General features: G+C 44.4%; 1 protein-coding gene across 8 annotated transcripts in view; it reads left to right on the top strand.

The window, feature by feature from the left end:
• Positions 1–3070: 3070 nt before the first annotated feature.
• The window catches only part of SLC37A3 (solute carrier family 37 member 3), a 152059-nt gene continuing 128693 nt past the window's right edge, over positions 3071–26436 (top strand). For 3 of the 8 annotated variants that reach the window (XR_002080947.2, XM_019452932.2, XM_019452934.2), the window contains exons 1-6: positions 3071–3173; positions 11724–11885; positions 13292–13400; positions 19544–19636; positions 22570–22653; positions 24728–24873. Coding sequence is in view for 7 of the 8 variants with exons in the window: in XM_019452932.2 (XP_019308477.1) it covers positions 11797–11885; positions 13292–13400; positions 19544–19636; positions 22570–22653; positions 24728–24873 (521 nt within the window). In the remaining variant the exon portion in view is untranslated. Of the gene's footprint in view, positions 3174–3254; positions 3341–5994; positions 6145–11723; positions 11886–13291; positions 13401–19543; positions 19637–22569; positions 22654–24727; positions 24874–26436 lie in introns of those variants that run through there. The other 5 variants (XM_053897648.1, XM_019452927.2, XM_053897649.1 and 2 more) reach the window with 5 other exon arrangements.

Raw genomic sequence — 26436 nt, 5'->3', positions numbered from 1 at the left:
ATGACCTGAGCCGAAGTCAGACGCTCAACCGACTAAGCCACCCAGGCGCCCCCATAAAATGTATTTCTTACTGTGGGTTGAGGCCTAAGAAGATTGAGAAGCACTGGAATAGAGGACAATTTATTCACTGTCCAAGAACATTTCTTTCTATGATTCCTTCAGGAAACCTTTAAATTATAATTTATCTTACCCCGTATTCCATTTACACATCACTTTTCAGGAACCTCTCTTTTTGAGTAAGATACACCCAATGCTGGCAGATAGAGCAAGAAAACAAAGGATACTGCCAGCTGCTGCTGCACATTGTCACTTTGAGAGCCACTGTCATATGTCTGTGAATTGAAAATGAAATATCCGTCAAGATTCACCACCGTGCACAGGCAGAAGGCAGGAAATAAAACCTGTTTGATGTTCATGTCAATGAGGTTAGATGTCAAAATGGTTTCTTCTTCTAGTTATGGTTATGGGGAAAGGAAAAAAAAAGTCAGCTGACTCAGACCCGGTACTTGGAGAACATCTAGAAGTAGAAATCAAACAGTAAAATGTCTAGGTGGTTGTGGAAGTTGAGAGAGAGATTCTGCCTCTCCCTATTCTGACCCCTCTCCACCAACATGACTGTAAGTGCAAAGAGCACGGTGTGGGCTTCTTGACCTGGGTGGTGGTGACCCAGGTGATATCTTATTCACCCCCTCTGCACACACACATACATACATTTATGCACACGCACACATGTATGTTTCACAATACGTACACTTTATCATTTTAGCCATTTTTAAGGGCATTGAATATATTCAAATTGTGCAACCCTGACTACTATCCATCTCCAGAACTTTTGCATCATCCCCAGCTGAAACTGCCCCTTAAACACTAACTCCCATTTCTCTTCCCCCTTGGTCTCTGGTAACCACTATTCTGCTTTCTCTCCCTATCATGTTGATTACTCTAGGCACTTCATGTAAACAGAATCATACACTGTCCTTTTGTGACTGGCTTATTTCAATGTGTCTCTATCCCACGGACACAATCTATGTTGTAGCGTGTGTCAGATTTCATTCCTTTTAAAGGCTGAGTAATGTCCCCCTGTGTGTGTGTGTGTGTGTGTGTGTGTGTGTTTCTTTTTTTAAAGATTAACAACAATTTTTTATTTATCTCTACACCCAACACGGGGCTCAAACTCATGCCCCCAAGATCAAGAGTCACATGCTCTTCCAACTGAGCCAGCCAGGTGCCCCTTAAGATTTTATTTTATTTAAACTTTTTTCAATGTTTATTTATTTTTGAGAGGGAGAGACCGACAGGCAGAGGTGAGTGGGGGAGGGACAGAGAGAGAGAGGGAGGCACAGACTGTGAAACAGGCTCCAAGCTCTGAGCTGTCAGCACAGAATGTGATGCGGGGCTCGAACCCACAAACTGTGAGATCATGACCTGAGCCAAAGTCAGTTACTTAACCGACTGAGTCACCTAGACACTCCAAGATTTTATTTTTAAGTAATCTCTACACCCAACGTAGGGCTCGAACTCACAACCCCGGGATCAAGAGTTGAACACCACCAACTGAGCCAGCCAGGAGCCCCTCCACAAAATATTTTTTAAAATAAAAGTGAAATGTTGGGGCAATTTGTTTTTGCTCACCCTGGTATCACATTTTCCCAGCCACACTCTCAGATGACTGGGAACAGAACTACAACTGCCTTGTTGTAAAGGCAAAAAAAAGTTAAAAATAAGAGGTTTAAGTCTCCCTTGGAAATAAGAACTCCCACCTCCACCCTGCCCTTTGTCCTTTTCAAATAGATGTATAGCCGTTCATAATGGCTAAATAACCTCTTGCCAGCCTCATATCAGGAAACTTTCCAGGACCCGGGAGCCATCTTGAAATACAAACATCCAGGGCGATAGTCCTCCAGTTTCCTAGTTTCTGGGAGGCTAAAAGCCTAACTTCTGTGGGTGTCTTCCTCCAATTTGCAACACTATCTCTGGTCCTAGAGGTATGAGAAGTCTGTTTCTCCTTTGGATAAGCCAATTCAGGCAGTCTCCCCAGTTGCCATGATAAAGTTTGGACCAACTGTACGTGACAAAAGCTCCTGTCCCGGTCTTCTCAGTTGAGGGCTAGTGATTGCTTATTTGAGAACATGCATGTAAGGGGTTGTATCTGCTTGGCTGTATATGCGGGAGATTCCTTTCTGTCTTTGCAATCTGTTAGATCATGATGAGCCTCACATTCTGGTTTAATGTTTATCCAATAGTAAAACTTTTCTTTCTCTATCTTTGTAGAGAAAGTTTCTTGGTTGGGAGATTAAAAAAAAAATTATATTTCCCCAACAGGTGAAAGAGCCCAGGAGACTAGAAGGTTCCACTTCCAAGTCCTGCCTCCTTTTAAGGCCTTTAATTTTGGCTTGAGGCTGTCAGGATCTTAACACTCATTTACTTGTTTGGGTGGGTGGGGTGGAGTGCAGAAGGTGAATGGCAGAGGCAGATTAATGGCCCTGCCTGCATGGGTCACTGCGTTTAATTAATTTAAATAAAAGTCTAAAGGGGCACCTGGGTGGCTCAGTCAGTTGAGCATCCAACTTCGGCTCAGATCATGATCTCACAGTTTGTGGGTTCAAGCCCCGCATCAGGCTCTGTGCTGACTGCTTGCTCAGAGCCTGGAGCCTGCTTCAGATTCTGTCTCCTTCTCTCTCTGCCCCTCCCCCGCTCACGCTTTGTCTCACTCTGTTTCTCAAAAATAAATAAAATGTAAAAAAAAAATAAAAAAATAAATAAAAAATAAAAGTCGAAAGCTTACGCCCTGATGCCTGGTCAGTAGCAAACTTAGCAGCATGTTACTTTCTATAAAAACAAAGAACAGAATAAAGCTTTTCTGGAAAAAAAAGATGCCCTATATAGCAATTCTGCCCAGATCATTATATATTATCTCTCACTGTCTTTTTCCAGCTGACACTCCTGGCCGTCATCCGTCCCCCAGCCCAACAGCCAGGTTCACCGAGGCCTTCCCTCTCCCTTCCGCTGTCACCTAGGCGTCCCGCAGGTGAAGCGGCGCGGTCGGACTACAACTCCCAGCATGCCCCCCGGGAGGGGCGGGTCACGTGAGCGTCCGGAAACCCTGGCTGCCGGGGCGCGGGTGAGGTGGCGGCGGGGACGACGGGCTGCGGGCAGCGGAGCGGAGCGAGCGGGTCAGTGGGCCGCAGCGCGGCGACTACGGCGCGGTCTCGGATGCGCGAGCCGCGGCGCGTGGGGCGCGACCGAGGAGGGGCCGGCGCCCGGCTCCGGGCGAGGTGTGCGGGCGCCGCCCGCGAGGGTGGTCCGAGGGGCTTCCAGGGGACGGGAGCGCGATGCGGAGGTGCGGGTGCGGGTGCGGGTGGGGGCGGCCGGTGGGTGTGGCGCCGAGGGCCGGGCGGGCCGCCGCTCCCCTCCGGCCCGGGCCCGGCTCCTCGGTCTCGGGAGTGCGGGGCCGGGCGGGGCCGGCGAGGACCCCAGCGGCAGGAGAGCGGGAGGATCCGGGAGGGCCCCCGCGGGGAGTAGGGCCCGGCCGCGCGCCACGAGGGCTCTTGTCCCGGAAAAGGGCTGCAGTTTAGACCGGGTGAAGGGATGCTTTTCAGGTGGGGTGCGAAGGAAGGCAGGCTTTTGGAAAAGAGGCGCCGAGGCCAAAGAGGGAGGGTCTTAGTGGAATAGCTGGGTTTTGTATGCTGCTAACTGCTGTGGCCTCAGTCGAGGAATTTGGTCACATTACGTATTCGTCATTCTCTCGGGATTCTTATTTGCAGAATGTGGTCTGTTTATTCTCACTTTTGACAGGGGATAATGGGAACGTGGCTACAGGGCTTTTGGCGTTTCCTGAAGTATGAGATTGTAGATGATCTCATGGTAACTTGTGACTGAATGCTTGTAGGGAGAAGAGTATGTTCCTGGGGTGAGTGAAATCTGAATCCCAGTTGCCGCCTTTCTTCAGTGTCTTGGTGCTGAATTATTTCTTTGCCATTTGTTGGATGTTCCTATATTAGGAGCTCTCTAAAATTGTCTCATTTAATTCTTTTCTTTTTTTTAAGTTTGTTTATTTTGAGAGAGAGAGAGAGAGAGAGAGAGAGAGAGAGAGGACATAAGTGGAGGAGGGGCAGAGAGAGAGGAGAGAGAGAATCCCAAGCAGGCTCCACACTGTCCGCTCAGAGCCAGATGCGGGGCTTGAACTCATGAATCATGAGGTCATGATCTGAGCTGAAACCAAAAGCCGGATGCTTAACTGACTGAGCCACCCAGGCGCCCCCTAATTTAATTCTTAAATGAGGAAAATCGAGGCTCAGAGAAGTTAATTAAGTGGAGGGTCTATGGTTCCAGCTCCAACTTTAATGCCTTTTTGTGGGTCACATGTGGTTTCAAAGAACATAATTCTTCTGTTGACCTTTCATTTCCTTTTTTTTTTTTTTTTTTTAAATGTTTTTGTTTTTGAGAGAGAGAGAGAGAGCAGAGGAGGGTCAGAGAGAGCAAGATGCAGGATCCGAAGCTCGCTCCTTGCAGACAGTGGAGAGCCCGACGCGGGGCTCAAACTCACGAACCGTGAGATCATGACCTGAGCTGAAGTCGGACACTTAGTGGACTGAGCCACCCAGGCACCTCGGCCTTTCATTTTCATTAGAAAATGACCCTGAAACAGTAATTTTATAAAATTGAAGTCAGTGCAACATGTTTCTTTCTAGATGTCAGAATCAAGTGTATTATCGAAGGTTCCGTTTTGCCCACTGATAAAATGAAATGTCGCAGCAGTAACCGTTAACTGGCATATGAGTCTTTTGTTTAGGAGAAGGAAAGTTGTTGTTGTTGTTGTTGTTTGTTTTTTTTGTTTTTGTTTTGTTTTAAGTACAATCTACCCCTCAATGTGGAACTCGACCCCAGACCCCAAGATCAAGAGTCACATGCCAGCCAGGCACACCGAGAGGGAAAGGTTTTTATCTTGAAAACTAGTTGTCTTTGGAATATGTTTACGATGGGTAGGAAGAATGTAGTTTTAGGAACCCTGGAATAAGACAAGAGAATTTTACAGGGAAGTGCTAGGTACTTTACATCTGTGGCAATGAAGCAATTTAAGAAGAGACAAAAATTACAGAAGGCTTGAGTTTTGAGTGAAAGGATTTGTGTGGTACAGAAAAATGGCTTCAAATGGGATGATGTGGGATGAAAAAGTTACTTGTGTCAAACATTGAGGTGCTAAATGACAACACACACAATACTGTCAAAATAATTGAACTCAGCTATGCATTCATTACTCTTCCAGCTACCTTTTTCTGTTTTAGTACACACCATCTTTTTACTTTGCAAATGTAAAAACTGAAGTCTGAAGGGGCGCCTGGGTGGCGCAGTCGGTTGGGCGTCCAACTTCAGCCAGGTCACGATCTCGCGGTCCGTGAGTTCGAGCCCCGCGTCAGGCTCTGGGCTGATGGCTCAGAGCCTGGAGCCTGTTTCCGATTCTGTGTCTCCCTCTCTCTGCCCCTCCCCCGTTCATGCTCTGTCTCTCTCTGTCCCAAAAATAAATAAATGTTGAAAAAAAAAAAATTCTTTAAAAAAAAAAAAAACTGAAGTCTGAAGAGTGAAGTAATTGCCCATCTAATGTCCTTCTCATTTGAGAATAGTAATAGTGTAACCACTATTACTAACAGGTGGGGTTTTTTTTTCCCCCATTCAGGATTTCTACTTCTAAGCTTAAGGTGAGATATTTCTAATCGCTGTCTTTTACCCAACTTCAGATATTTTAGCCTTTTTTTCTTACATAGTATAGCATAGAGACTAGGGTCAGGTCTGGGTTTGAATGCTCGCTTCCTCTGTTAAGAGATACTACTTTATAAAATGTGTTTTCTTATTTATAAGATGTGAGAACTAAATACAGTAATGCAAGGCAAGTACCTAGCACGGTGCCTGGTGCTTCGAGAGTATTCGGTGTTGGTTATGGTCAAAGAATTCATTCGTGCACAAAATCTTTACGGATCATTCTAAATGCTCTACTAGGTGCCAGAGATATAGCCGTGGACTGAAGACAGATGAGGCCGTTCTTTTGTGGAGCTTACAGCTGAACAACACACACGTAAACCGTTAAACCAGATAATTTGATTGGGAACAATGCTATGAAAGGAAGAAGCAGAGACAGAGGGGAGACAGGTAACTGATTAACGGCCCCGGCCATTGTCCATTGTAGACGGGGCGATCAGGGCACACCACTGAGGGAGATGATTTGAGGATGAGCCAAGAAAAGGAAAGGGCAAACCATTCGCAAAGAACCAGCAGAAAAGCATTTCAGGCAGCGGAACAGCAAATGCAAAGACCCCAAGCAAGGAAGGGCTCAGGGACAAGAAAATTCGGTGTGGGGACGTTGTAGCGAGTGTGGAGGTGTGGTACTGGCGAGGGTGGGGAGGAGGGAAATGGGCTAGCTCCTTGCTGTGTCGAAGTGTGGCTAGCTTCGTGGTGGCAAAGGATGGGGAACCACCCAGATGTCCGGTGGGAGATTGGAATGTGGTGACCCTGTAGGTGCAGATAGGGGCAGATCTCCCACCTCTGACAAGTGAAGAAAAGAAAACGGTGCAGAATAGTGTGTCGTATGCTCCTTTGTGTACGTGTGAGTGAGGAGCTATGCCTGGAGTGGATGCACAGGCATGGATTCTGCAGGGATGCAAAGAAACCTGTAAGGGCACGGGGTGATGAGATCAGAGAGGGAGACGTCACTCTCTGGTACCCCTTCGATGTCTTTTGAATTTTCTGCCTTATGCATGCATGACCTGTTGACAATCAATAAAACAATTAAAAAAGAAACACCCACTCTCCCAAAAGGCATTGCTCAGGCAGTCACCTCCTTTATCCTTAGCCTCCTTTTGCAAACCACAGCTGTCCAGTTCACTGCTCTCCTCCCCTTAACCTTCCAATTTTACTGCAGAGGACTGGGGTAGTCAGGCTTTGAAGGGCATGGCAAATTGTTTTGTATTTTTATCTGAGTCTTGGGAAGCTATCAGTGTGTTTTAAGCAGAGGGTGGGAGCTGGTTTATGTCTTAAGATATGTTTCTGGCCGATGTGTGTAGAATGAGTTGGGGGCAGGGTAGACAGAAGTGGTGAAACCCTGCAGAAGGCTTTCGGGGTAGGCTTGGTGGGGGATGGGTGGCTAATCTTGGTGGTGGCAGTGGGGATGGAGAGAGGAGGAATACTTCGGGATGTATTTTGGAGGTAATTAGTGATGGGTTGGTTGTGGAAGCTGAGAGAGAGAAAAGGAAAAATGAAGGATAAGTCCTGGTTACCTTGGGCAACTTGGGGGAATGGTAGTATCATTTATGAGGTGGGGGGTACTGGGGGAGGAATCAGTTTTGAGGGAGGAAGTGAAGCATCTTGCTTCAGGTACACGAGGCATATCAATTGGACAGTTGGCTGGCCTGTCGGGAAGCCTGGAGGGTCCGAGTTAGAGCCATTGTTCTGGGCGTCGACAGAAAGCCGTCGCGCTGGTTGAGAGTGAGGGGTGCTGGAGCTTTAACGAGAGAAGTGTGGAATTGTCTTAGAGGTTGAGAGAGCAGAATCATTAGGGAAGTGTAGTCATGCTGGGCAGTGTTGCATGCCCTTTGAGGTTTGTGGTTTTGAATCTAAAAAGTGAAATCAGCCTGCCTGTGTGATTTTTCTCCGGCAAACTGCAGCCGCTTGGGTACAGGGTGGGTGGACAGAGGCAAGAAAAAAAGGCCCATAAGGGAGTTGGATAGATTCTAAGTTACTGAGGAAGGAACTGAGGACAAGGGAGGGTAACGGATGATGGGAAAATGGTGAGGTGACTGAATTGGGAGCTTTGCTGAGGCAAAATGACTGGTGAGTGGGAAGTAGGAGAGCAAGGAGTTTTCTGGAAGGGAAGAAAGTTGGGTGTTTGAAATCTGCCTGGGGGAGGTGATGTAGTTACTGGATGGGGTTTTTATTGTGGAAAACCTCTATAAAAGTGTGGGTTATTATAGAGGAAAAGATGGGTGGTGAAGAGGACTGGGGAGTGATAGATGAGCCACCAGGATATTGCACGGAGACCGAAGCAGTGGCAGAAGACAAGCGGGGCAAGCGCTGTCTGTAGCGACAGCGGAGCGCCGGGAGGTCAGTAGGTGACAGGGCTGAGGGGCAGCGGGCAGTAGAGCCCCCGGCATGAGCTCAGAGCAGCTGATTGGGGCAGGGTGAGGACTGGGTCAGAGGACGTGGCCGTGGGGGCCGAGATGCTCGCCGCGGGCCATCTGTCCTACCCGCCTTCCCCCTTCCGCTTTGTCGTCCGTGTCTCCCACAGCATTCCTGGTACAGGACAGCCTGAACTCTTACTGCTGTGGGGTGGAAATGGGCTCCGAACATCTATAGAAAGTAACCGTTTTGGAACGCTTTATATTCCAAGGCATTGTTTTATAAGGGGGAGATTACCTTCCGTCTGGACATGTTGCATGTCTTTTACTCAGCGTTGATCGCACAATGCAGAGTGTCTCATTCTGGAAAATACCTTGTATGCGTGATCTTCTAGGGCTCAAAAAAGCTTCATCACAAATCAGATGAGTTCATGATTATGAACTGGTTTTGAAAAGGAGTGAGCACGGCTCAGTGATTCTGGACCCTTTTTGATGGCAGGGATCTTATTTTTACTAAGTTTTGTTTTTAAAAGCTAATTCTTGTTCTCATATGATAGTTGTATATTCAGTATCCATTGAGAAAATGCTAAATGATAAACTACTTTGAATTTAGAAGTACTTAAATGAATTTTGGTTTTATTAATTATGACAGCATTTACCTACACTTGGAAAATGTTAGACTAGAGCAGTAAAGAAAATGGTCTTCAGAAAGTAGAATGTGCTTGATGGAATCAGACTTGGCAAAAACTCTCAGCACTTTCCCAGGGTCACAGAGCTCACAGATGATTAGAAATCGCTTCTGTGATGTAGAGAATATAAGTGCAAGGTATTATTATTATTAATTATTGTAATTACTTACGACCAGATGTTATAATAGTATTCATTTTAAATGGCATCCTGCCAGCAGCAGGTGATTACCTAAAACTATTTTCCTGGTGTACTTATTAAGCTTTTTCTCTCATGTCACGGAACTAAGGAAAAGGTGGTTGATTAGAAATGAAATCCAGATGGTCTCAAACAGCTCGGTAGTCATTTAAAGTTATTAATGTAACTGCAGAGCCTTGAAATACACAACCATTATTGCCAAAGCAACGTAATCCCAATCTGTTGGAGCATACATTTTTGGAATTATTTTACCTGATAAATTACTGAATTTCATAACTCTTATCAGCATACTGTTTTGAGGTGTGAATGTATGCGTTCAGTTCAAAGAGCTACAATTTACACAAAGCTTTGAGTTCCACTGGGTTTCATGTTTAATTTAGGGGATGGAGGTAAATTTAGCAGTAACACTAATAGCTCTCGGGTTCGTAACTTTCTGGAATTACAGACAGAAAGTTTATTACGTTTTGTAAGTGGAATTTTAAAATCCTACTCGGCTCATTATTTTGTGAACATTTTTCAGGGAGAAAGATTAAATGAAATTAGCTACATTCTGCTGTGGGCTTGATTAATCCTGGGCAGATCAGTGGCTAAAATAATTATCTTAATAATACCTTACTTACATTCATTGTTTATTTTAGTCTTATGACTCTCAAAAGAGACAGGACATTTTATAGACTACCACATGCGATTCATAGAGATTGGCGTGTCCAGAGGCTTATAGCCAGTAAGTCAAACAGCTATAATGTCTAACCACCTCACCTTTGTAGCTTTTATCCAAAAGTTTCAGGAATGGCCAATTGGTGGGTCTGTCAGCATTTACGGTTTGGCTACCTCTCCTAAACTGTGGCTGGTGAAAACATGAGTCTAATAGAAGTTACAAGGCACACAGCCTTGAAAGCAAAGCCCTGTGACTTGCTAATTTCAGTATTGGGAGCTCTTGAGTTTGTCTCCTACCTCAACTATTGCAGTGCATGTAGCATACAGGTCATCTTGTTAATTTAACTTTATTTTTTCTTAATAAGCAAGTGAATTACAAGACTTTACCAATGCTGTGGATGTTTTTCCCTTCTGATTATAAAAGTAATATATACTTTTATTGTAGATTTTTTAGGAAAGCATTTAGAAAATTAAAATTACCCGTAATCCTACTACGCAGAGAGAGCTAGTGTATTCCCTATTTATTTGTAAATATTATGTAAACATAGAGTTGAGTTGATGATATTTATAAGTCATATCTTACTTTTTTTTTTTTTGTAAGTCATCTACGCCTAACGTGGGACTTGAACTCACCACCCCAAGATCAAGAGTCATATGCTTTACTGACTGAGCCAGCCAGGCACCCCATTTCTTCCTTTTTTCACTTGCCATTTTCTCATGTCACTAAAAAGCCTTAATTCTTCATGTCAAATGATTATAAAATATTCAGCTATATGGATATACCATACTTTATTTAATCATTCCTCTTTTAATTGCATATTCAGGTTGTCTCTGCAGACTTATAAGTGGAGACATTAAATTTTAGATGCTTACTCTGTGCTTAATTCTTGGGTATTAGAGCATGGATGCGGCTTTCAGAGAGAACCAAGGAGAAGTGAGAGAAAGCAGTGGAGACAGAGGGCATGGGAGTGGCCCTGCCTCTTTACCCATTTCCTTACGACTGACACAAAGTTCGTTTCTTTAACATAAAAAAAGCTTCTTTGAAATACTGTGAAAGCTACCTTTGTTTATAGAGCTGAATGCATCTTGTATTTCTTTAGGGATAGGTCCCTGGAAATAGAATTTTTTTTTTAATCTTTATTTTTGAGAGAGAGACAGCATGTGAGCAGGGGAGGAGCAGAGAGAGAGGGAGACACAGAATGCAAAGCAGGCTCCAGGCTCCGAGCTGTCAGCACAGAGCCTGACGCGGGGCTCTAACTTACGAACTGTGGGATCATGACCCGAGCCGAAGTTGGCTGCTCAACCGACTGAGCCACCCAGGTGCCCTGGAAATATAATTTTTGTGTCAAAGCTCTTAATGACTATGGCCACATTGTCTTCTGTAATACTACATTTTACCTCCATCAGCAGTATATGAGAGTTTAGGAGTCGTTAGACCAATATTTCTTGTATTGCTGACCAATTGGAGCTTTTATTTGATAAATTAAATAGACATTTCATTTCTTCTGAGTTGTCTATTCATTTCCTTTCCTCATTTTTCTGTCAGAATTAGTGATTTTCTTTTCTTTAAGATTTTGTTTTATTTTAAAGTTTATTTTTTTAAGAGAGAGAGAGAGGGGGAGAGAATATCCCAAGTAAGCACCAGGCTCCATGCTGAGCCTGACTTGGGGCTTGATCTCATGACTGTGAGGTCAAGACCTGAGCCAGAATCGAGTCGGACACTTAACCTTCTGAGCCACCCAGGCAGCCCTGCGATTTTATTTAAGTACTCACAACCCTGAGATCAGGAGTCACACCTTCTTCCAACTGAGCCAGCCAGCTGGCCTTGAATTAGTGATTTTCTTACCAGTTTGTATGGGAGTTCTTTCTGTTAGTATGCAATCTTTTGTCAAGGATTTTTCTTTTTAAGGACTTGTTATAAAACATAGTTATCAATCTAGTTTTCTGGTGTCAGCTAGCCCATGTGATTTTTTTCAAGGCCTGATAATATGCTGACTGGTTATAAGTCTAAATAATTCAGTTTTTAGATTAACTGCCTATTTTAAGTAATGTTGATAATGCGTTTTGTCTTTCCAGAAAGAAGAAATGATGTAAATAATTCACTGTCCAAACTTTGAGGTCAGAAGTGAGAAGGAAGGTGAGGAAGACTATGGCCTGGCCAAATATTTTTCAAAGAGGAACTCTGTTCTCCCGATTCAGCCATCATCACGTTGTTGTGTTCTTGCTCACCTTCTTCAGGTATGTGGATGGATTGTTAAAACTGTTCTCTTGTGTGTTTTGGTTTGTTTGTTTGTTTGTTTGGGAGAGGTACTTACTGCGTGGCAAGTGTTGAATGCACGAGTTGACATGGGCTTATGAACTGGCTAGTTATTCTTTCTGTTGTACTTTTTGGTAGCCCCGTGGGCAATGTTTGCCCATATTTGGCCAAAATGTTTGGCAGTTTTGGTTGTCCCACTGGGGGAAGGGGTGCCACTTGGAGTGGATAGAGACCAGCAATGCTGCTACGGACCCTACGGTGCACAGGCTGGCCTCCCACAACGGAGAATTTTCAGGGCCCAAAATGTCAGTAGTGCCACGGTTGAGAAACTGTGGTTTAACATGAAATTCTTTCTTTACTAAAACCAGGAGCTTCAGAACACAGGATGCACGTGTTCAGGATATGCCCTGTGCATCCTTGAGAAGTAAAGTAAAAATTGTATGAGACAATTGTAAGGAGCGTGACCAAGGAATCATCAGTATTTGTGATTCTGTGGCCCTCAGTGGCTCTCTTTAGTGGTCCATAGATGACATAAACCAGGCTGTTTGGTTTTAGGAGCCATGTTACTTATAACCCTGTGGCTCAGCTGTTTTGATGATTTCTTCTGGGTAGATTTTCTTTTGTTAATCTTTATTGAAGGCACCACAAATGATGTGATAGGTTTGTTTGGTTGTTTTAAAGCATAACTAGGAAATGGTTCTCTAATTGTGTAACAGTTGATAGGTAGTTTTGGATGTTTTCTTTAGGGATAGCCGTTTGTTGGGGATGAGAGGAGGCATCAATATGAGGAAAAGACAGGACTCAAGAGAAAGCTACTGAGTGGCTAGTACAACAACAAGGGACCAATGGTTGCTAAAGACTTAAAATTCTTTACAGAACTGCCTCCATGATTTAAAGTCGGTCGGGATCAATCACGTATCTGTCTTCTAGGTGGAGGGATAAGTTAGGAGTGAACACAGGGGCTTATATAAGAAGACTAGTTAAGTTTTTCTTTTTTTTAAAAAAAAATTTTTTTTTAACATTTATTCATTTTTTGAGAAACAGAGTGTGAGCGGGGGAGGGGCAGAGAGAGAGGCAGACAGAGAGTCCGAAGCAGGCTCCAGGCTCTGGACGGAGAGCACAGAGCCCAGTGCAGGATTCAAACTCACTGTGAGAACTGTGAGATCATGACCTGAGCTGAAGTCAGATGCTCAACCGACTGAGCCACCCAGGCACCCCCGGTTAAGTTTTTCTTTTGCTTGGCAGACTGTTTCAGTTGATAAAGCAAAACTTTTTTTTTTTTTTTTTTTTAAGAGAAGAATTCTAAAATTGAATGAAACAAATGGGATTTTATTGAATGCCGTTTTCTTTGCTATTCATTCAGCTGTATTTCTTTTCTCTTTTGCAGTTATTCGTTGCTCCATGCATCAAGAAAAACTTTTAGCAATGTCAAAGTCAGTATCTCTAAGCAGTGGACCCCAAGTGCTTTTAACAAGTCCATTAGATTGCCTGTAGAGGTAAGTGGAACAAAGTGCTAGGACGGGTTCAGGAAGCGAGCCATGCCCACCCCGAAATTCCTCTGAAATTCTTCTAGTTTGTTTCATTCATCTGCTTAGGACTCTGAAAAATGGCTGTTTCCTCTGGCATAAAATCCAAACTATTCTGCCTGATTTCTTAGCTTGCCCTGACTCAGACCTGTTTTACTTACCGTTCTATCCAGCTGCTTTCTCACCGTTTTGAAGTGACACAGTTCTGGTGAGACTGTTTTTTAATTGAGTTTCACAAGCACCTGTACTCATTTCTGCCTTTGAGATTTTGCTCATGTTCTTTTTTAGGCTCTTTCTCTTTTTTCCTTCCCATCTAAATCTGGCTTTTCCCTCTGTGGCAAGATAAAATGCCACTTTTTCTTCTTTTTTAGGTAATCTCTGCACCCAACGTGGGACTTGAACTTGCAACCCAGAGTCCAAAAGTCGCATGCTCCACCAACTGAGCCAGCCAGGCGCCCCTAAAATGCCACTTTTTCTATCAAATTTTTTCCTAGCTTCCACTAATTCCTCCCCCCCCCCCCATCTGAACTGTGTACGGTGTGTTACATAGTTTAATGTCTCAGTATTTAGGAACCTTGTGATTGTTTCATTTGTTTGTATCTTGCTTAAGAGTCTAGAAGTCAGGGAGTATGTATCCACTTCTTTGAATTCATTATGGATCAAGTGAATCCTTTGATGACCAGTTGGAATGGAGATGCTATTCTTTACGATACCCTATTTCAATATACAAATCCACTCCGTGCATTATTTTAATGTTTTCATGTTTATTTTTCAGAGGGAGAGAGAGGAGAGAGAGAGACAGAGACACAGAGAGACAGAGAGACAGAGCATGACGGGGGAGGGGCAGAGAGAGAGGGAGACACGGAATCTGAAACAGGCTCCAGGCTCAGAGCTGTCGGCACAGAGCCTGATGCGGGGCTCGAACTCATGCACCACAAGGTCATGACCTGAGCTGAAACCAAGAGACAGACACTCAACTGACTGAGCCACCCAGGTGCCCCACTCCATGCATTCTTTACCACATTCCTTGAGTTGGATTATGTGGAATTGTAGATACATATTAATATTCTTGGCATGTCTTCTTTTTTTTTTAATTTTTTAAAATGTTTTTATTTATTTTTGAGACAGAGAGAGACAGAGCATGAGCAGGGGAGGGGCAGAGAGAGAGGGAGACACAGAATCTGAAGCAGGCTGCAGGCTCTGAGCTGTCAGCATAGAATTGGATATGGAGCTTGAACTCATGAGCTGTGAGATCATGACCTGAGCTGAAGTCGGACGCTCAACCGACTGACCACCCAGGTGCCCCATAACAGGAACTTTTAAAAGGAAAGATGTTAGGAATAGCGGGTTAGATTTCACACTGAGTCTTGACAGTGCTGTGTGCTCCCTGAGTACATCTAAATGATCAAATGACTTGTCACAAACCTTGGAGTGCCCTTGAAGGGGTCATGTGCTCTAACCTCTCAACCAGTATAGATGTTTTCTTTGTCTTTTTGAAAGATGATCACTCACCTTCTGCTTTAATACTTCTAGAAAGTTCTTTCTTATATTAGGGAAAAGTATTCTGCTGTTTAATTTTGATCTTGGGTTTTCTTCTGAGCCATTCATAGTGGTCGATTCCTGCTGCGTGACAGCCTGTTGAATATTCAGAGAAGACCTTTCTTCCTAAGTTTCTCTCATTTAGGCCAACGTGCGTGGTTCCTTGAACTGTAGCGTAGTGGTGCTGTGTGCTGAATGTGATTTTGCGGGTGCAGTCTGATTAATATACAGAGCAACAGGATTTGATTTCGGCACTAAGTTTCTGGTTATGCTGCCTAAGGCTGCCTTTGTTTTTTAGGTAACTGAGTTTGGCCGCCCCCAAGACCACCCCCAGGTTTGATGATTCACCAAGAGGACTCACAGGACTCAGCTTATAGTCATATTCATAGCTGTGGATTATTACACTGAAAGGATACAGAGCAAAATCAGCAAAGGGAAAAGCACAGGCTGAGTTCTGGAGGAAGCCAGGTGCGAGCTTCCAAGAGGACTTTTTCAGTGGGGTCGTACAGGATGTATGTGATTCTTCCAGCAACAGGTTGTGACATCCTGTCTACCAGGGAAGGTTATTAGAGACTCAGTGCCCAGGGTTTTTATTGGGACTGGTCACATAGGCACCTTGTGCCTGACATGGACAAAAATTCCAGACGCCTAGGAGGAAAGGTTCAGCGTAAACCACATTGTTTGTACAAACAGTTTAGGTACAGTGAACCACTCTTAGTAGGAAAGGATGGGAACACTCCCAAAATCCAAGTTCTCAGGTGCCAGCCAGGGGCCAAACTCACAAGTAGGCGTTTTTGAGGAGAACAGTCTCAGGCCTGCTCTGTTAACTCTTTATTGCCAGTAACCATGTTAACATTATTAGCTCTTGTGGGACTTGTATTAACTTTTCTGCTTAGGTGTTTATTTATTTACTTACTCCAATTGCTGCTAAAATAGATTTCACCATTCTGGTTTTTCAGAACTGTGGGTTAAGTACTTTGGATGGGTTGGTTATATAGAAGTCACGTTCAGACTTATCCTGGAGATCTTTGTATTTCCGTCTCTGCTGTCGTGGAGAGCAGTGCTGACCTTCCATTCCTTTCTTTACACTTTAAGGTCTGGGTTTTTTTCTTTCCTTTTCTTTTTTAAGCCTACTGCTGGGAGTGGAACAGCTGGGGTGATATGTACTTTTCACTCTTCCTGTGCTTCTGTGTCTGTAACTGTCAGCACTAGCCTCCATTTGAGACTTGCTTTCTTGTCTGAAGTGGGAAGAGTTCTTAGAACCAGAAGTTTATGGGGCGCCAGAGTGGCTCAGTGGGTTAAGCGTCTGACTCTTGATTTTAGCTCAGGTCATGATCTCACGGTTCATAAGATCGTGCCCCGTGTCGGGCTTTGCACTGACAGCATGGAGCCTGCTTGGGATTCTCTCTCTCTCTCTCTCTCTCTCTCTCTCTCTCTCTTTCTGCCCCTCCTCTGCTCATTCATGCTCTCTCTCTCTCTCAAAATAAATAAACTAAAAAAAAAAAAACCAAAAAACCAGGGGTTTATGTAAAATTATTCTGAAAAATAGTTTGCTAACATAGCGTTAAACATTTAAGTGTCCTGAACAGCATCATCAAAAATTACTTATTATAGTTTTCATTTTAATGCATAGCTATCTTAGATGCTTTACAAAAAGAATTAAGCACACACAGTCTCTCCACCTGAGAATTTATCATGGATCCCACTGATATGGATGAACACTGAAAATAGGGAACAGAACATAAAATCTATGTTTGGAGATAGCAAGGAGGTAATGGTTAAATTTATAATATTTGAGGACAACTCGACTGGAAATTGTAAGCAAGATTTTGTTCTATTAAATTAAAAAGCCTTACCTCCCCAGACAGTACAGTCCTTCCATGAGAGCAGTGTGATTGAGTCCAAGCTGTCCAGGAGAGGGTAGCAGGACTCAGGGTGTCCTCAACACTCTGTCTCACGCTCATCCACAGCTGCTCTTCCCCAGCAGAATCTCACGGAAAGCGATACCACTCACTGTGGTCAGAGAGCAGACCCCAGAACGGAAGTCAGCTTTAACTCATTCTCTGTGCACCACTTCAGGAAGCTCTTGTCAGCAGTTCCCCACCCCATGCCTCGCCCTCACTCTGTGCTAAACATTCTTACTTAGGAAACCCCCACGCACACAATTTCATGCTTCCCGGAAGTGCCTCGGTGCTTAGTACAGCCCCTCCCCCCCACAACACGCGAAAACCCGACATGCATACAGGCCGGGGGAGGGGGGGCGGGGGTTCCCATGTTAATTGTATGTGCATGCAGGCCAGCTCAGCTACACCACTGCAGTGCATGGGATTTCACCGTGTGCAAGTCATTTCATTAAACACTGGGTGATTTGCTCTGTGTGCATGGACCATTTCTCACTAGTATGCATCCTTCTGACAAGTCTGTCTGACTTCTGTTGTTGAAGGGAACTTTCTTTACTAGGCTTGTTCTCTTACCTTATTTTCTCTATCTTTCTGTTAGTCCTATTTTGTTTTTTGTTTTTGTTTTTGTTTTCTTTTTGTTTTCCACTTGTTAAGTAGACCATCAAAAGTATATTTCAGCTGAATTCTGGTAGTAAAGCAAAAGAAAGCTATTTGAAATCTGTCCGTTCTTGTGAAAGCCACACCTGCAGGGAGTTTTGGTGACCTCTTGAGAGAGTAAAGAAGGACTCCTGAAACTTGGGGCAGCTGTTTGAGGCCACTGTCTCTAGCTCACATTGATGTGTGCCCAACAGGGCTTGGTCCTGGGTCCTAATGAGCATCAGGGCGGAAGATTGTGGCCTGAGGCAAAATGACTCGAATTGGGGAACTTTAGGGCCCCACTTAGTGTATGGAAATACCGATCGATCATTGTGTGGGCTGCTCTTTTCTCTACGGTGACAGCGTGTGAGGTGTTGTTAAAGGAGCAAGACTGACGCCTGAAGCCACACAGAAATAAGTCCCAATCCTTTAGAATCACACTTTACGCATTCTTTTATAATTTGGGGATTTTACTTTCTGTTAAACATTTTTTTTCTTTATCGCTGATTGTGATTTTTCTCTTTAATATTCTAAAGTCAGAATTTCTTTCCTGTAACATCCCATCTCAGAAATCATTTATTCTAGGAGTTCTCTCAGTTTTTGGGTTGAGGACCCCAAAGAGTTTTTGGTTTTGTGGGTTTACATTTATAGATATTTTAGAAATTAAAACTGTTTTAGAAATTAAAACTGAGAAATTGAGGGGCGCCTGGGTGGCTCAGTCAGTTAAGTACCCCACTGCAGCTCAGGTCATGATCTCGCAGTCTGTGAGTTCGAGCCCCGTGTCGGGCTCTGTGCTGACAGCTCGGAGCCTGGAGCCTGCTTCAGATTCTGTGTCTCCCTCTCTTTCTTTCTCTATCTCACAAAAATAAATAAGCATTGAAAAAATTTTTTTAAAAACCTGAGAAATTGGAAAAAACCCACCTCATCTCTTTTTTAGTTATTTTTTAAATGAATTAAGTAAACCCATAATGTGTTAACATAAATGACATTTTCTAAAAAATGAGTTTTCAAGACAAAAAAAATCACTTCATGAGGAGAATGACATTGATTTACATTTTTGCAAATCTCACATGTGGCTTAATAGAAGATAGTAGATTTTCAGTCTGCTTCTGAATTCAGTCTCTTGCCATCTGATCCTTTGAACTGTTCGAAGAGAATTTGGCCTTTCACAGATACACAGTGGAAAGGGGAGAAGTACTTTAAGAGCTTTTTCAGCTGATTGTGGGCATGTGTCTTTGATAGTACACCAGAATTTGACAAGTGGCAATTTCTTAAAGGTTAGTTGCCGTGTGGAATCTGAAACTGTATCGATTAACTTTTTGTACACTTATATTAAGATCCATTTGTCTGTCTTGTACTTTGAATGGATTTTGAAGTGTCAGGATCATTTCGTTCTTTTCTGAGGACATATCTGCCAAATACCCAAATCTGAATAACTGTGGCTCCTCTGTCAGTCATTCTTCCAAGTAAAAAACCGTATTGTGGCTCGTACTTCACACACTGCACGTGTGCTCTTCCTCGGGACAGCCGTGGTGCCTGGATGCCTAGCACCGGCACACAGAATATTAGAGATAAGCGGACTTGAGGGCCAGATTTAATAAATTTAATACTTTTTGCTTCTCGCCAAATATTTGAGCATCTAGCACGTACCAAGGACATTCTTAAGTGAAATTGGCCTGTTTTTGTTTTTGTTTTCTTTTAACTGTGAGCATGGCCATAAAGAATATAGCGATTAATAGTAGGGTCTGGCGTAACGGCCTTGACTCATGCTGAGCCACGAGGAGTTTTACCCACCGCTGCATACGCGCCATCAGTGCAAAAGAAGAAAAAAAGCAGCTCACATTTTCGTATTGTGCAAATAGCTTTGACCTTGCAAACCCTCTCGTGTGTTTCCTTATCTACAGAGTGCTGATTTCCTCTGTGCAACCTCCCCAGGGCTCTGTGAGGGCGGGCAGAGGCCGTAGGTGCAGGTGCTTTGAGAGAGAGAAGGACTGACAGGTACCAGTGGGGACTGACCTGGCTCTTGTGTTGTTGTAGATCTGGAGCAGCAACCATTTGTTCCCCAGCGCAGAGGAGGCCACTCTTTTCCTTGGAACGCTGGACACCATTTTCCTCTTCTCTTATGCTGTGGTAAGTTTTAGAATATGAGGGTTTTAGGTTGAGGAAAGATGTATATGGAAATGACTGCACACTTATGAAGTGTTTAAGGAATTCTAGAATTTCCTGACCCAGGAGAGTTCAGTTTTGCTGAAGTTTATATTTTGTGTCCTTCCCATCCATCTACCCAGCCATTCATTTATTTTTCATCCATATGACAAATATTTACTGAGAACCTATCATGTGCCAGATACTTTTCTAGTCTGTGGGAGTTCATCAGTGAGCAACACAGGAAAAATCCCTAGCTTTATAAAGCTTACATTCTTGGGTGGGAGCTAAGGAGGACCAACAGTAACACGGCGCTGTACATAAGCAAATAAAGAGGATGGGTGGAGGTGATAGGTGCTGTGGAGGAGAATAAAGCAGGGAAAGGGGAATACATAGCCCCGGGTGGGAGTTGTAATTTAGGTAGGATGGCTGGGGAAGACCTCGGGTAGGAGGCTGTATTTGAGCCAAGACCTGATGTGAATGAGGTCTGGGTGATTAGAACAGAGAGACAGGAAGTGAGGCCAGAGAAGTTATGGGGCTCAGACCTTTAGGGCTTTGGTCCCTTTCTTGGGGCTTTGACTTTAACGTTGAGTGAGATGGGAGCCATGGAAGGTTTTGCGCAGACGAGTGCTGGGATCTGCCCCATGTTTGTGCAGGTGCACTTGCTGCCCTGGGTGACTGAACCAAGGGCAAAGGCAGAAACAGGGAGACAGGTTAGGCTCTTCCGGTTTTGAGGTGAAGGATGATGATGTCTCAGATCCAGGGTGGGGTAACAGAGGTGGGAAGAGGTAGATTTTACCTGTGTTCTGAAGGTAAAACCAAGAATTCTTTTTCCTGTTGCGTGTGGAATATAAGAGAAAGAGAGGTGTCGAGAACAACTCTAGGGTAGAAGTATCATAGCAGAGTGGAGGACGGTAGGCTTTGGGGGCAGTCTCTTTTAGACAGGTTACATGTGACATACCTATCATTGCCCAAAGGACGAAGAGTAGACATTTGATTATGTGAATCTCGAGTTCAAGGTAGAGGCTCAGCCTAGCGGTACAGATTTCAGAGTCTTTGGCATCTAGATAATTTTCAGTTAGGAGACGATGGAATCATCCAAGGAGCAGGTGAGGATAAAGAAGAGGTGTGACAACTGAGCCATGGGGCTTCTGTTATCTCGAGGCAGGGGACGTGAAGAATGGGCACGTGGGCAGAGGTGCAGCAGTCAAGGGGGAGAACCGAGAGATGGTGGTGTCCTGGGAGCCATACCAGCATGGCAGGCGCTAATTCTCTGTCCAAGGTAGTCTTCTTGGATCGGGCAGCTGGGATCTCTGGTTACGGGAGCTGTGTGGTGGCGGCTGAGCTCAGGCCGCGGGGAGCATACTGTGAGCCGTCCGCGCTTTTCTCCCAGGGTCTGATTTCCTCTCTTGCAAATGTGTCCAGTTATAAAAAAGTCCTTTGATTACGAATATCCAGGTGATGTGAAACACCAAGTGAAAGTCCCAGAGTAATCTCTGAGTGTTTCTTTGGGCAATTGTTGGCATATCTTTTCTTCAAAGAGGAAGCCTGTAGTAGTAGAAACAGTTGGAGCAGATCGTGGATCAATTAGCCTAACTCTTCACCCTGGGCATTTTGAGTAGGAAATCCCAATAACATGGTCATTCAGCTTTAGGTGGAGCACCCCCTGTGGGTGGAGCACTCCCTGGAGTGCTTGTCACTGAGCCTTTACGGTGTATGTTAAGAAGCAGCATCGTCCAGTGCAAAGACCACCTCTACCACAGTCAACTGGCTGTGTCATATTTGGTTTCCAAATGGAATTTAACCCTTTTTTTGATCTTTAGTTTCCTCTTCTCTAGAGTTGCGATCATACCTATCACTAGGATTTGGTAGGTTTAGGAGATAAAGGGGCCACGAGCAGTCAGTGATCATGCTTCTTTATATCGAGCCGCATGTCCTTCTGGCACTTCAGGCATCATGTAGGCATTTGAAATAACACAGAATAAATTGGTTCCCTCATCTGAAACATTGAGAGATTTTCTTCACCCCCTTTACTGTCTGTAGCATAAGACGTGTGAGTGGCAGCTATAGAACATAGAATCTGAAGCTTACGGGTGTTTCTTTTGAAGTAGTGACAGGTCGACGATGAGACATACCGTCTGTTTTCTCTAGTATAGATACAGTCGGTGTGTCAGAAACACCTATACCTGGATTTAGGTTTTCAGTCAAGACATTTATTCCTTTTACATATTCATGGAAGAAACCCAGTGTATTGCCCTTGGCTCCTTAGTCTGCCTTGCGGCCGTGACCACCGGATTTTGATTCTTGCCGCTCAGTGGGAGGAGAGCAGGAGGCAGAACGTTTGTACTTATCTTCAACTAATTATTGGCTTTGTGCCCCTACACTCCCTGCCTCGTGAAGTCATGAAGCCCAAGGGTCAGATTAAACAGGCAGTGCTTGTGCCCCAGAAGCTTCTGTTGTGCAGGACGCGTTGTGACACATCTTGATTTCAGAATGCAAATGGCAAAGTGTAACCCCTGTGGGAATGCACATCGCTGATCCTTAGGAGTTAATCTGTTCTAGAAAATGAAATATATTTGTGTGCTTGTTTCATTAGTATTTTTGCTTTGTTTTGTTTTTGGTTTTCCAGTCTCCTTTTTAGGCAGTGATGGGGATCCGCTTTTGGTAGAACCAGAGTTTACACTGGATTGTAGTATTTGGGTACGTGAGTTTGTTTACAGTGTAATGTGCAGAAACCCACTGTTATTTCACGAAACGTGTGTGAAACTGATGGAGACAGCTAGTCTGGGCTTATGAACGAAGTTTAATTTTGAGTCATGTCAGTGTTTTGTTTCCCTCACCTGCATCGCATTGTATCTTCCTCTTTTTCATGTTGTGTCATTACTCAGAGCTGTAAAATAAACATGCTTTATTTTTAGGGCCTTTTCATCAGTGGAATTGTTGGAGATCGGCTTAATTTACGATGGGTTCTGTCGTTTGGCATGTGTTCTTCTGCACTAGTGGTAAGTTGAAAAGGTATTAGTGTTATTATCGTCATCATCAATATTATCATCTTGGTCAGGTATTTTGGAATCCAAGTACTCTCTCTATTTCTATATGTAGAATAGGAGAATAGAATTAATCTTCCATTTTTTTAGTAACTTGTGTGCCTTTTCAACTTGAGGGATTCTTTTTATTTTTTATTTTTATTTTTTTTTAACATTTATTTATTATTGAGAGACAGACAGAGCATGACGATGGGAGGGGCAGAGAGAGGGGGAGACACAGAATCCGAAGCAGGCTCCAGGCTCCGAGCTGTCAGCACAGAGCCCAACGTGGGGCTCGAACTCACAAACTGCAAGATCATGACCTGAGCCGAAGTCAGACGCCTAACCGACTGAGCCACCCAGGCGCCCCATCACTTAGGGGAATCTTTTTAAAGTGAGATTTGGATCATGCCCCTTCCCTGATTCGTTCACCACCAAAGCCAAGCATAAATAGCACGGCATTCGGTGCTCTCAAGAACCTGGTCCTGAGCCGCCTTGGTAGTTGTGTTGACCACTACACTTCACCGCTTGGATCTGGCCATACTTTTTCCCGTGGTCCTAACACAGCCTGTGTCTTTCTGCCTCACTCTCTTTGCTCTCGCTCTTCTTCCTGCCTCCAATGGCTCCCTGTTCAGTTAGCTCTCCATAGTCTAACTCAGGGTCTCCTGCAAGTGACTGGGTAAATGGCAGTTCTTTCATAATGCCTTACTCTCCTGACCTCCTTCGTTCCTGAAAGGGATCGCTTCCTCTTCCGGGGTCCCCCGCCGCAGCACTTACGTTGTCTGCTGCTTAGGCTGCTGATTTCTGTATCAGTCTTGCTTTCCCTGGGGGTCTGCAGCATGATGGTTGAGGTCACAGATTTCCCGAGACCTGGACTACCTGGCTGTCACTTCCTCTTCCGCCATCTCCCAGCTGCCATTGCTCTTGCTTCAGCCTCATTGAAGACCTTCCTACAGGGCTGGTAGGGAGGCTCTTGCGAGTTTCTGTGTGCGAGGCCTGGGGAACAACGCCTAGCTAATTTAGTGCTCTAGAGGTCAAGATCCACATTTGATGCATCTTTTTTGTTTGTTTGTTTCCTAGCTCCTAGTGAGGAATTTTTATTGGTTGAATGAAAGCATCGATTTCAATTAGACCCTATTTTATGATTATTTTCCAATATCTGCCACTTGAGAGATTGAAACACTTCATTCATTCATAGCCTGCTCGCCTACCCACGTATGCATCTTATTTTAAAACCTGTGTACATTTTGTTTTGTTTTTTTACATTATTTGAAAAATTGAAGTATGTGCATGAACTCACCCTTGTTGGTGTGTGGTTCCAAGTTTCAACAAACGAGTCCAGTTGTGTCACAACCATTCTTCCCTCCTCCCCCAGCCTCTGGTCAGCAACCACTGACTGTTTTTCTCTCCTTATACTTTTGCTTATTCCCCAATGGAAACATAATATGGTGCATTCCATTTTTTAACCCATGCAGAATATTCCCCAAAGAAATTTCAACTGCAGACAAAATGTTCACTTGAGCAAAATGCCTACAAAAAGCAGTTGCTTGGCGAACGCTGCTGAATTACCGAGCCGATCACAGCTTCCACCGGTTCTCTAGACAGCTGCAGTAATAATGATGCTTGTGTGTCCTGGGCCCCACGGTGTGCGTGGCCCTGCGCTGACTGACCTTATATCCACAAACTCGGTCCTTACAGTTGTCCTCCACACACATGGGCCTGAGGACGAGAAAACGAGAGCTGTATGATGGGGTCGAACAATGAGGATTGAACTTTTTAGAGCAGAAGATCCACGTTGAGCCGGGGGCTGGTCGTCAGGGAGCTTTGTGTTGTTTGACGTCTTTCGTCAGTGGGGGCAGTTTAATGTGTTTGTCTTACTCGCTCGGTGCTGCTCTGAGCAGGAGCCTCTGGAGAGTCAGCCGCGTGTCTCTTAGGCCCGGGACCCTTGAATGTGTCTCTTCACGCAGAAACATAAGCATGGTAGGCAGTTAGGTGTCCTCTAGGTGTCTGCGTGGATGTCACGTGTCCCTTTTTCTTCCCTTCCTCGTAGGTGTTCGTCTTTGGCCCTGTCACAGAATGGCTGCATTTCTACAACAAGGGCCTCTACTGCTGTCTGTGGATTGGGAATGGCCTGCTGCAGTCTACCGGTTGGCCCTGTGTGGTTGCGGTTATGGGCAACTGGTTTGGGAAAGCGGGGTATGCCACTCCCTTTGTCTTTAATTTCTCTTTTTAAGTGGTTTTAATATCAGATTATTCACACCTGTCATCAGTCAGCTTGATCTTTTTGATCCTTCCCGTGCCTTCCCTCTATTTTAGAAAGAATAGTTGAGAGGTTTCACATTGGAGCGTGTCGGAAATGGTGTGGACTTGAGGGGTGGCCTAGCCCTGTGAGACGCGTTCTGTTTTATTCTTAAATAAATAATGTTTATTTATTTTTGAGAGAGTGGAGGTGGGGAGATTTCTACGTGGGGCTCAATCCCACGACCCTGGGATCGTGACCTGAGCTGAAATTGAGAGTCAGATGCTCAACCAACTGAGCCATCCAGTCTCCCCCCCATCCCCCAGCACATTTTTTTTTTTTTTAATATTTATTTATTTTTGAGAGAGACCGACAGAGTGCAAGCAGGGGAGGGGCAGAGAGAGAGAGGGAGACACAGAATCTAAAGCAGGCTCCAGGCTCTGAGCTGTCAGCACAGAGCCTGACGCGGGGCTCGAACCCACGAACCGTGAGATCATGACCTGAGCTGAAGTCGGATGCTCAACCGACTGAGCCACTCAGGTGCCCCAAGATAATCTTTTTTTTTTTAGTTTTTTTATTTTGAAAGAGAGAGGAGGGTAGAGGGGCTGATAGAGGGAGAGAATCCTAAGCAGGCTCTGTGCTGCCAGCAGCTGATGTGGAGACTCGATCTCACGAATTACGAGATCAAGACCCGAGCCAAAATCAAGAGTCAGATGCTTAACTGAGCCACCTGGGTGCCCCAAAGATAATCACCTTGACACATATCATTTTGAGATCCTTCTTACTTGAGCTTTTATTTTTTTAAATTTTTATTCATTTTTTTAAAAAAATGTTTTGTTTTGTTTTTCTTTTTAATTTATTTATTTTGAGAGAGACAGCACAAGTGGGAGAGGGGCAGAGACAAAGGGAGAGAGAGAATCCCAAGCAGGCTCTGCTTTGCCTGCACAGAGCCTGATGTGGGGCTTGAACCCATGAAGCCATGAAATCATGACATGAGCTGAAACCAAGAGTCAGATGCTTAACTGACTGAGCCATCCAGGCGCCCTCCAAAATGTTTATTTATTTATTTTGAGAGAGAGAGAGAGAGAGAGAGGGAGGGAGGGAGGGAGAGAGAGAGAAAGTGTGTGGGAGGGGCAGAGAGAGAATCCCAAGTAGGCTCTATGCTGTTAGCACAGAGCCTGATGTGGACTTCGTCTCATGAACCTTGAGATCATGACCTGAGCCAAAATCAAGAGTCTGAACACTTAAATGACTGAGCTACCCGGGCACTCCTTACCTGAGCTTTTATAAATTGGATGACCCTGGGTGTTTGAAAGCAGTGCCTGGACAGGTTGACCATTCCATTATTTCTATGGATCAATCACAAAGAAAAAAACTTGAGCCATTATTGTTCATTTTTGAGCATTGGACAATTTGTTTTTCAACAAGTAATACTAGTAAGTTAAATTGATGATGTGCTCCTTAAGGCCCAGTGAGGTTTCCTCTAAAACACAGCAATAGGGGTGCCTGGGTGGCTCAGT

The sequence above is a fragment of the Panthera pardus genome, unplaced genomic scaffold (genome assembly GCF_024362965.1).
Source record: "Panthera pardus isolate Hobbes unplaced genomic scaffold, ASM2436296v1 HiC_scaffold_8, whole genome shotgun sequence".
Lineage (NCBI taxonomy): Eukaryota > Metazoa > Chordata > Mammalia > Carnivora > Felidae > Panthera > Panthera pardus.
The sequence above is the reverse complement of the archived record's forward strand: the minus strand, read 5'-3'. Positions and strand labels throughout refer to the sequence as shown.